The following is an 11773-nucleotide window of genomic DNA, read 5'->3' as shown; positions in this document are numbered from 1 at the left end:
TATTTTCAAAATTACAAAATCACTACTTTTTTTTCAAACCACGAAGCTAAAAAATAAAAAAAAACGGCCGACACTCCCTCGTCACCTTGTCGATACCATCACCGCCCTCGGATATTATCTTCGGGTCCTAATCAGGGGTTCGATTTTTATTGTATTATCCTTTCCTATTTATGTCGTGTTGTAACCCTAATTCTAAATTAATAAAAGTTTGTTTTCGTGTTTCCGCTGAATTCCACCTAGTTTCAGTATCACTTCCTCAATCGAATCCAAGTTTTCTCATTCTTCCTCTTCTTCTTCAATTTCAACTATCTTTCTCTTCTCTAATCACTAGTAATTAATAAGAAATTAGAATATTTACTAAATTTTAAGAAAACTTCAATTACTTGAATTTTTATGGATATTAAATGTCTTTTTATTTATCTCTTGTTGCCTTATGCTTGATGTATTTGCCTTGTTTTTGTTTCCATCAAATAAATCAAAGTTTAGATTTTTTTTCTCGTAATTCAGATTGTGTGAGCTTCTTAACATCATGTACAATCCACTTATCATCTGATGACATATCTTCACATAATAGGAGATCCCTGTCTTCCTTCAAACTCTTTTTTTCAATATTTTTATCATTCAGTTTCTTTTTTTACATAAAATATATATCAAAGAATTCATTCTGAAGGTTCTTAGATGATTTTTAATTTTTTGTATGAATTTGATTATATGCGTTCCGACTGTTCTCACACAGATGACGACCATTCAAGTCAATTTTTCAACAACAAAACATTATAAATTTGGAGTGTCATTACCAAACTTGATCCTCCATTCAACAATATTTGAAAAAAAAAAAAAACAGTTTAGTTTAAAATTAGAACTTAGAAATTCTAATTTTTGAGACTCATTTTTCATTTCAATAAACACATTAAATATTTAAAATTTTCTGGAGATTATTTTGGAATAGTATCTTTAGCTTGTTGCAGCTCTAATAAATATTTATTATTTTTAAATGGATCAAGTTGCATATTAACAGTTGCTTTCTCAGTTGAGTCTACAATCTATCCTTATATGCAATGATATAACCCCAATTTGATATTAAGATTGGTAGGCTTGTTTACAACATATTAAAATTAAGGGTTAAAAAATATCCAACAACATACAGATGATGGTGGGTTGAAGTTCTCATTTCTCAGCAATGATGCCTCAAATCTCTCTATAATGGACCTCCTATTCTCTTAAGTTATGGGCTATTAACTCATTGGCCTTATCCATTGCATTGTAAATAAAACCCATAACTGAATTTTCTCTGAATCCACTATCCTCAAAATTTAAACTAGTGTCCTTATAATTGTTAGTGCATATGTGCTGCTAGACCAAAATATTTCATTTAAAATAATTTTTTGACTTTTTTTCTTAGTGTTTTTTGCTCATGTATAGCTACCATTGAGTGTAAGTGTACACAATCTCTAATGGTTACCTCACTTCTAACATGCTTTTTAAAGTCCAATAAACTGTAGTAAATCTTTTTGTATCGGACCATAGGAGTTTTTTTTTTAGAAAAATTTCTCATGAAAGATATAGAACATATTATATTAATGTCGTGTTTGCCTTTAGAGAAATTTGATTATTAAATTTATTGTATGGGGCAGATCTTCAAGTTTCTCTAAAGTCAGGTCTATGCAGCGTGCCCATACTATTTCCAATAGAGATGTTTTCTTTTCTCTATTGATTTATTCTTAGCATCCTATTGTGTGATAGAAAAGTACCACACAGACTTAATGGAAAATGTTATAAGATGGTAGTGAGACTTGTAATGCTTTATGGTGCAGAATGTTGGCCTATATAAGACAAGCATAAAACTAAGTTAAGTGTTGCTTAAATGAGAATGCTTAGGTGGATGAGTGGCTTTACACTTAGAGATAAATTGTGAAACAAATATATCAATGAATGGGTTGGTGTTGCTCCAGTGGCAGACAAGATTAGAGAGTCATCTTAAATGATTTGATCATATTAAACATCAACAATTTAATGATCCTGTTAAGGGAGTGGATGTTTTAGATTTGACTTATGGTAAAAAATGTAGAGGTAGACCTAAAAAGACTTTGGCATATTGTATAAAAAATGATTTTAATCTATTAGAATTAAATGAAAATATGACACTCAGTAAGACACAATGGAGAAAATGAATTTATGTAGATGACCCCACTTACATAAACCCTAAACCCTAAAGATTCATAGACTTCGATCATATTAGTTGCATCATAAATAAGTATAATAAGATCTAGATTAAGAATAAAGGCATCAAACAAGATGAAAATTTAATTTCAAAGAAAGGCTATTATGAACAGTTTATTTAAATGCATTATAGATTGACTTAAAAAGTGGAGTTGGCTTTGAAGAATATGCATACAAGTAAGATTTTAGGTCGAAATGAGGTACCCATGGATATTCGGAGACTTACAGTGATTTAATTAATAAAAGGATTTTAAGATTAAGAAGAGGATGCAAATTAATTGAAGAATATTTATTTTGGTACTAATATAGAAGAACAAACTAGACGTTGAAGATTACGCTAGCTTTAAGGGAATAAACTCTATGAGTCAAAAAATGAAGCTATAAGAGAGAGTGAAGAAATTAAGTTCAGATAATTTTTTTACTTTCGGAGAAGCGATTTGATTTCATGGTAGAAAGATCTAACATTTAAGCATTTTTTTTTTCTTTTTTGTTAAGAGAAATAGTGGAAAGATATAGAGTGCAGATTGGGGTTTGCTTGGAAGCTCTCAAGAAAGATTGCGAGGTAGCATTTTTTGTTGTTGTATATATCAATGATGTTGGTAATGACCTAGCCTTCTATGACTTCTGAAAGGATTTTTATTGATTCAAATTGCCGAGTTATCACCTTATTTCCATGTCATTTTTCTTTTAATTTAAAGTTATACGAGTTTTTTGTCCATAATTATCTAGACCTAAAAGTATTCTTGTCATGGCACTATATTATGATTTGTTCATTAATGATAATAAGAGTTGATCTACTATTGCAGGACATTGTTCTTCTTTTCCTGACATCTAGCCGAGATCCAGGTATCATTCCTCGTAACACACGTCCTCCAGAACCAGAAGATGACAATATTTCAAATTTGTCGTGGACTGGAAGCCATGGCGGGCTCTCAAGTGTACCTCCTTTTAAAGATATTATCATTAATGGCGTTCTAGTCAGGATCAAATATTGTCAAACCTGCATGCTGTATCGGCCTCCACGGTGTTCTCATTGCTCGATTTGCAATAACTGTGTTGAGCGCTTCGATCATCACTGTCCTTGGGTGGGGCAGTGTATAGGAAAGGTGATTTTTTTTTGCTTTATATGCGATGCACTCTAGCTTTATAAGGTGAAGGAAATCTGTTTTGAAATTTGGTTCCAGTTTGAGATAAAATGGATTTGTTAGTGTTGAACATCTTTATACATGTGGATTTCACTTTGAATTTGCATGTCTTTTAGAGGCTATTTACATAAAGAAAATTTACATAAGCAGCAAACAATTGTTATATATTTACATATCTCACACGCAAACCTTCATCTTTACATACATAACACTTTGGTGCTTTAAACCTTTGCTTGAAAAGGTGTTTTTCACTTTTAAAAGATGGTAATAGTGCTATTTGCTATGTGATATGAAAGATTTGAGCGTTATGTGTGTAAATACGAAAGTTTAGGTGTGAGATATGTGAATGCATAAGTACTGTATGCTATGTATGTAAATGCCCCTTACATAAATGTTTATATTCATTAAGTAGGGTAATTTAGCTTCCACGATTCTTACCATATAAATACACTTAGACATTTATATTCTGGAATAATAGTAGTTTGAGGCTGTGGAAATTTCATACCTTGCTGTATTCAGAATATGAAATGGGAGCTGAGCAGATTAGTTCCTTAATTGGTATTAAGTTATTTTTTGTTCAATATATTAAACAATTTGAGTTCTTTAAATGTTTAATATACCGTTAGCAATCTCTTTCATTTACTTTGGTGGATAGTGGACATTTCAATTACATTTATATTCATGAAGAATAAGATTAAATAACTGATGCAACCTAATTGTTCATGCTTGTAGCTACAACTTACAAGCCTTATATTCTGCTTTAATTTTTGTATTTTTTTTTTTGGCAGAGGAATTATCGCTTCTTCGTTATGTTTGTTGCTTCAACAACAATCCTATGTCTCTATGTCCTTACTTTTTGCTGTGTTAGCCTCAAGAAGTTCATGGTTGCTTATGAGTGTGATTTATGGGAGGCACTTAAGAAGTCACCAATTTCTGGCATACTCGTAATATACACATTTGTAGTTTTTTGGTTTGTTGGAGGGTTGACAGTCTTCCACATGTACTTGATTTGCACCAATCAGGTAACTTTTTTTTGTTTCAGAATGCACTATAATTTATAAAGTCAACACAGTTACATGACTTACTATCAGAGTAAAGTGTCAAAATAGCCTCTCGACTATTTACATGAGACTGTTTCAGTCCTATTGTCTATAAAAATTTCAAATTAGTCCTCATATTCTTTAAATTGGGGCTGAAATAGTACTTTGTGGGGACTATTTCAGCATCTATGAAAAAAGTCGGGGACTAAATTGGCATTGGGACTAAAATGATCAGCTGCAAAGATTTAGGAAACTATTTTGATATTTACCTCCTTGGTAATCTGACCTGTTGTACTGGCAAGGAGTTCAACATATGTGGAGGCTAGTGGTGTTGAAAATGTGTCTGACTCAGCACTATCCCATTTTGAATCAAACTTTTGCTTTTTGTTTTTTTATTTTTGGTATTTGTCTATTCAACATTGTTTATGCCTCGTGCAGACTACTTACGAAAATTTTCGCTATCGCTATGATGGTAAGATGAATCCATATAATCAAGGATGTGCCCAAAATTTCAAGGAAGTTTTCTTCTCTTCAATTCCCACATCGAAGAACGATTTCCGAGCAAAGATTAAGGAGGATATAAATGTATTGTCAGCTTCCTTACCCAAACGACAAGCTATCATCCCTGATAATACTAAAAACAATTTTGATATAGAGTTAGGTGGGAAGCGACCAGCTTTAGGTGCCGAGGAATTTGAAGATGTACAAAGCCAGATAAGTACTCTTACTGCATTGGAGAGATCTGACACACAGACCCTGCATGCAAGCTGGGGTAGTCACAAGGGCAACTGGGAAATAGCATCTGATATAGACGGTTTAACTGGTGAGTTTGGAATGGAACTTGGATTTACAGAGACAGAAAATGTTTGAAAATCTGAAAAGAAGTGTAGGATTGAGCCTGAAATCTCAACGTCAATTTATACTATGGGTGTTAATTTTAGAATTGTTCAGCATTCTTCTTACTTTGGATTAGCCATCATCCGACAAGTAATCCAATTGGCACAAGAGAATGTGGGCTATTTTGTGAGGCACCTTTGCTTGGTGGTTTTTTTTTTTACAAATGTCTATTCAAAGGTTTGCAAATGTCTATAATGTGTGGTTGTGCAGCGTTTGTTCAAAAAGCTGGTTCTTTTTCTAGCCATTCTTGTTGACTGACCGATCAATAATCTAGCAACTTGGAAATAGCCTTTAACGGTGAGTTTTCTTTTCCCCCTTAAATGCACTCCAATTTGTTGCATGATCAATTTAACTTCAAATTTAGCCACTTAGAAATGGACTTTTAGACATTTTGACGGTCATATTGTTGTAATTTCCGTCGAAATTGATGTCTTTATTTATTTTGAGAATTTAGCGGAATTATTTTATTGATTTGAAAATGGGGTATAAATACACCTTACATGAATCATAAAATAGGAAAGACAAGAAAAAGGAAATAAAATGAAAGGAAAGATATAACACCTATATCTCCAATTAATCAATGCTTAATAATTACTGGAGATAAAAGAAACAACATAACATAGGAAAGGAAATAAATCCAATCCTCATAACTTCTAACACTCTCCTTTAAGTTGAAACATAGATGTCATTCATGTTCAACTTAAATTTGGAATCATCAAACAACGACCGAGGAAGATCCTTTGTGAGGTAGAACTTGAAGTCTTCATCCCATACTGGTAATCAATCCAAGAGCATTTAGGGATATTTTTTCGTGATTATGGTTATTTTTTACTGCAGTTTATGCAGTGTCTGTTGGTATGCAAAAGACTTCTACCGGCAATGTTGCAGGGAAGTTTGCAGGGAAGTAGACAACCTATAGAGAAAACTACAGGGTATGGCTGCTAGGAAAAGGAAGAAGGGAAATTTGTAGGATATAAACTACAGGTAAAAAAGAAGAACACTTGCAAGTAAAGTTGTGGGGTATGGTCCTGCATGTAAAAAAGAGGAACACCTACTGGGAATGTTGCAGGGTATGGCGTGCAGGAAAAAAAAAGAACACTTACAGAGAAAGCTACAGTGTATAGCCTGAAGGTAAAAAGGAAGAACACTTGCAGAGAAAGCTGCAGGGTATGACTTGCAGGAAAAAAAGAAAGAACGTCTGCAGGGTATGGTCCTGCAGGTAAAAGGAAGAAGACATGCAAGAAATGCTGCAGGGTATGACCCGTGGAAAAAAAAAAAGAACAACACTTGCAGGGAAAGCTGCAGAGTATGGTCTGTAGGTCAAAAGAAAGAACATTTGCAGGGAAAGCTGTAGGGTATGACCTGCTGGTAAAAAGGTAGAGCAATTGTAGTGAAAGCTGCAGGGTATGACCTTCTTGTAAAAATGAAGAATACCTATAGGGAAAGTTGCAATATATGGCTTGCAGGAAAAAAAAAAGAGCACCTACAAGAAAAGTTGCAGGGTATGACCTACGAAAAACAAAAGAAAGAATACTTGCAGGGAAGGTTGCATGACATAATGGCTTTCTGGATCTGATCGGTTTAGAGGCTCCGACTCACACATGCTTGCTGTCCGGTAGTAGAGAGTCGTTGTGTTTGTTCTAGGAAAGCGGTAAGCCCAACCATCTGGTCTTACAGCACCACGAGCTTTAACAAGCCCATAAGATCTTCCAACGTCTTCCACATCAGAAGTTTCTCTACCACCAGTGATCCTGCACATCGTGGATTGGAATCTGGACAGATTTGTATCCCAAAGAAAGTCCAAAAATAACATTTGTGGCAGCCCTAGTTCTGTGTGAATCTGCAACACCTTTCAGAAGACTTTATGCATTACTAGTGTAGTATTCGGTAACAAATCCCATCACAATACTAGCCCATAGTACAATTGCAACACAAAAGAACAACTCCCAGTTCTTGACTTCTGGACACCAAATTTAAAGGTAGTAAACGAAGATGGAAGTGTCAGCCAACTAACAATTGCAATCCCAACAGTCATCTGAGCAGTGGAAATTATTCGCTGCATCTTAAGCGCAGGCTCAATTTTTTAAACTACTCTAACCTCAAAAGAGTCAGTTGCAAAATGAATTGTGATCAAACACATGATAATGCCCATGGAACTAATCAGTAGAGGGTAGAACATCCCAGTTAAATCGTGATTAGTTCCGAAGGAAGAAATAGAAGCAATAATAAGTGTAGCACGGGAACACTCAACATATGAACCAAGGAGGTCTGAACTCTTGTTTTTTTTTTCTTGCGATTTTCTTGTGGTTGGAGTTCTTGTTAGAAGTTTCAGCTTCTTACACGAACTTAAGCGCCAATAGGAAGGATAAACTAGATGCAGCGGAAAGACTGCAGGAAGATGTGTCCTCACTAAGGAAGCCTGCGGGAATTGGCGGCCTGTAGGAAGTTTTCCAGCTGGTAGAGAGGATTTCCGGCTGTTAGCAACCTGTAGGGAGAGAGTTTCGGCAGCCAGTTCCTGCAGGAAGGAGTTTCAGCGACTAGGGCCTGCAGGGAGAGTAAGTTTCCGACGTCTAGGGCCTGCGGAGAGGGAATTCCGGCGGCTAGTTCGTGCAGGAAAGAGTTTCGGCTGCCAGGTCCCGTAGGGAGGGAAGTTTCCGATGACTATGGCCTGTAGGGAGAGTGTTCTGGCGGCTAGTTCCTACAAGAAGGAATTTAGGAGGCTAGGTCCTGCAGGGAAAGTGAGTTTGCGGCTGTAGGGGATCTTCTCCTCCGCCGAAGACTCTAGGGTTTGTTTCAAGGCTTTTGATACCATGTTGATTTTCAAAATTCAACGGAATTATTTTATTGCTATGAAAAGAGAGTATAAATATACCTTACATGAATCCTAGAATAGTAAAGACAAGAAAAATGAAATAACAGGAAATAAAATATAACATCTATATCTTGACTTAATCAATTCCTAATAATTACTTGGAGATAAAGAAAATAATATAAAACAGGAAAAGAAATAAATTCAATCCTCAAAACTTCTAACCGTCTTATTTATGAAGATACAAAATGTACTTTTATGTTGGGTTAGTTGTAAGTAAGACTCCTTAGCAGCAAATCTTTCACCAAACAGTTAATGTGCAAAAAATTCTATTTGGGATGCTAGCTTTTGATAACGTGTCCGTACCATTCAAATATTTTTATTTATATAACTAACATCTAAAAAAAACTTGCAATTCAATGTATTTGCACTCGTCACAAACAACTCATTGAGGTTTAGTGGAAGCAAAGAATGGTCTTCCATGTCACTTGAAGAATAGGCTACGTTGTGAAAGGTGGAGATAGAGCAAAAGTGAGCAAAGATGTTGAAGAGGTTGGTGATGATGGCATACAGATAAACGTAGTGATGAGCTACAGAAGGTATGTATAATGTCAAGTATCTAAGTTGACTCAATAAGTGAAACTTGGCTAAGCCTAGTCTAGGCTTGGTCCATCATAGGCTAGGCTAGGTCCAATAAGTGTCAATTGGTGAAGGGTCCGGACTTAATTGAGCCCAATATCAAATGATAAGTTCATCTTTAGAATAATCAGTAAAACTAGATTGAAGTTAACATACTTGTTGGAAATGCTAGTTAGATGAATTCTTCTGTATCAGAAACATCTGTGACTGTTGATTGCATCATAAATGTAATACTCAAGCATACAAAAGAGCTCTCTCTATGTTCAGTTCAGAAAACAAACAAACAAACACTCTCTATGTTCAGAAAACAAACAAACAAACAAAAAAAAAAAAAATCTAAACTTTATGCTACTTTAAATGAAACACGTCAAAGTAGCTGACTAGTAATCCCACATATGCTTTCCCAATATGGTTTGCCCATCGGACATTTGGTGAAATGAGTACATTTCATCTTCATTATAATTTGAATTTCCAGAGCTTCCAACACCCATACTCCCAGAAGCAGCCAAACCCAAGAAATCTTGAGTCATTCTACCGTCCCTCTTTCCCACATTATCTTCGCCCAAATTTCCTCCATTGTTCATATCAATCTTTGTCTCTCTACCAAATGGAAATCGAACTGTAGTTGTTCTAAAACCCGAGCCATCAGCATTCCCCTTCGAACTCGTCTGAAACATATTCTGAACACCAACAAATGGGCAGCCTGCTGACGAAGGAACGAACCTTGCATTCATCGCTTCAGAGCTTGCCTCTGCAACGTTGAGGCATTGAGCGTCGTTATTATTATAGCTGTTTACGAAATCTCGCATCATCCCGGTTTCCGTGTTTGTGTTTGAGAAGGCTGTAAAGCCTCCAAAAAGTACTGGAGATGTGGACTCATCACTGATTTTGACTCCCATCTCTGATGCCTTCTGCAACAGAGCTGTAGCTGACATAATCGAAGAACCCATGGACATGCTTCCAGTATTGTATAGTGTGTTAGAACTGGTCTGCATTAAAGAATTAAGAGACACAAACTTCAATGAATTGCTTGTATTTGTTTCAGAACCTAATATGTTTATTTTATTGTCTGTGATTGAGGAGCCAAGGCATTGCATGGAGGGGGAAAGTAGTCTCTGATGTTGGCCGGGGAGATTCCCAGCCATGGCAGCCAGCCCATGATCTGTCCTGTAATTCTTTTCGGCAGGAGCACCGCAGAAGGCTCGGCAAGTAACAAAGCTATCCTTCCTGAAACAAAGGTACACTGAACCGCGTTAGTATTCCCACCATTTTGGTTGGTGTCAAAAATTAACCAGACACTCCAACTCGACCCGAACTCGAATCGAAAAATTTTATTTCGGATTGACCAAAATAATTTCAGGTCGGGTTCAGTAGGAATCCTAACCTGTTTAGTTTTTTGGACTTGGTTCAAATTGATCCATCAAAACAAAACTAGCTCATTAATTCAAGCTCAACTCAAAATTGAACTGCCAACCCGAGATTGACTTTAAATCAATCGGAATTAGACGCAAATAGTTATTATATAACTACGTTAAATGTGTTATACGGGCCTGTTTGGGTCAATGGGCTGAGGGCAGATCAGTTTTTCTAAACCGTTTAATATTTGGGTCTGGTTCAAGTTAAACGGTTTCAAATCAAGTCAATTTTGAGTTAGACCAAAATCCGACACCAGCAAACCTGATATAACCCTTATTGTTGCCATATTCTACCTTGTGAAGATGGTTCCACAATCACATCGATATTCCTTCGTGCCGCAGTTCTTCGAATGAGCTTTCCAGTCTGACTGGACTGCGTATTTCTTCGAGCATTTATCGCATTTCCATTTTTTCTCGCCATGCTTCCTTGAGTAGTGTTTTTTTATTCCTGTTATGTCGCCGAGGGCCCGGTTCGGGTCGTGGTGAACACAGGTGAGCTCAGGGCAGACATAGACCCTCTTCTTAGGCTCAGTGCTGCTCTTTAGCTTCAGTTTCCATGGCAGATTGTGGCCTCTTCTATGGAGCTGGAGGTTCTGATCTCTCTGAAAGCCTCTATGGCAAACTTCACATATGTAGCGGTTTGTTGCTAGAAGAGTTCTTGGTGATAGAGCTACAACTTGAGCATCTGGATCTGAAACAAAGATCATCACACCAATCCATTAAATGATAATATTAATATTTTATGGGTTAATTTTAATTATATATAAAAAAATTATGATTTATTTAAATTAGCAAAAAAGTGATTCTTCTTCTTTTTTTTTTCCCTAAAGAAAAATAAAATCATAAATACATAATTCAAATTGTAAACCATCTCAAACCTTCAAATAAAACACATGAACCAAGCTGTCTCAGAATTATCAAAAATCTTCTATTTAAAGGGGCATTTACATGCACACCACACAATTCTATTGTATTTGCACATTTAACCTGCAAACGTTTACATTTATACTCAAATCTTTAACATCACACGAAAAATGTACTTTGCATGCACAGATTTATGGCACCAATACAGAATTAAAAAGTAATGATAAAAGGAGTATGAATTTATGAAACCTGGATTGCCTGGGGGGTTCCTTCTCTTCTTTATTTCTGTAGGGATTCCTGTCTCTGTCTTTCTCATGGCAGCCATTAGAGCTGCTCTGTTGTGTTTTTCTTCCTCAATAACATCTGACATTTTGCAAATTTCTTATGTCTGAATGTTAGAAGAAACTGAGACAGAATAATATATAGCTAAATGGATGCTGCAGAGCCAAAACAAAAGGGACAAATATTGTTATTAATACAACCAAAATAAATAAAGTTTAGTAAATATCTATTCAATTTGAATGCCTCAAACTTCAATTTTATAGAAATGAAGATGTTGATGCTATGTGGGTGTTGAAGAGCATATGATTGTCTGCTTCTTTATTTTGTGGAACAGAAGAGACGTGTAAAAAATTAGTTCATATATATATTTTTTAAATTTGACACAAATTAAAAAAATAATTTGAGATGGGTTCTTATGAAACAGAAATTTATTAGAATATATTGTCAATACTCTCAGAAGAA

The 11773-nt window shown here is 35.5% G+C and overlaps 2 protein-coding genes across 2 annotated transcripts in view; one reads left to right on the top strand and one right to left on the bottom strand.

The window, feature by feature from the left end:
• The window catches only part of LOC110025427 (probable protein S-acyltransferase 7), a 31030-nt gene extending 25373 nt beyond the window's left edge, over positions 1–5657 (top strand). The window contains exons 3-5 of the mRNA XM_020725895.1: positions 3027–3326; positions 4154–4387; positions 4844–5657. Coding sequence (XP_020581554.1) covers positions 3027–3326; positions 4154–4387; positions 4844–5275 — 966 coding nt within the window. The 3' untranslated portion in view covers positions 5276–5657. The remainder of the gene's footprint in view (positions 1–3026; positions 3327–4153; positions 4388–4843) is intronic.
• Positions 5658–9130: 3473 nt separating this feature from the next.
• Positions 9131–11399, bottom strand: LOC110025314 (protein indeterminate-domain 2-like). The gene is made up of 3 exons (XM_020725729.1): positions 11279–11399; positions 10460–10856; positions 9131–9977 (listed from the first exon to the last, which is right to left on the bottom strand). The coding sequence occupies exons 1-3, from the start codon at positions 11397–11399 to the stop codon at positions 9131–9133; spliced, it is 1365 nt and encodes a 454-aa protein (XP_020581388.1).
• Between the last annotated feature and the right edge of the window lie 374 nt (positions 11400–11773).

The sequence above is a fragment of the Phalaenopsis equestris genome, unplaced genomic scaffold, assembly GCF_001263595.1.
Source record: "Phalaenopsis equestris unplaced genomic scaffold, ASM126359v1 Scaffold000297, whole genome shotgun sequence".
Lineage (NCBI taxonomy): Eukaryota > Viridiplantae > Streptophyta > Magnoliopsida > Asparagales > Orchidaceae > Phalaenopsis > Phalaenopsis equestris.
Note: the sequence above shows the minus strand (reverse complement) of the source record. Positions and strands in the feature narration are given on the sequence as shown.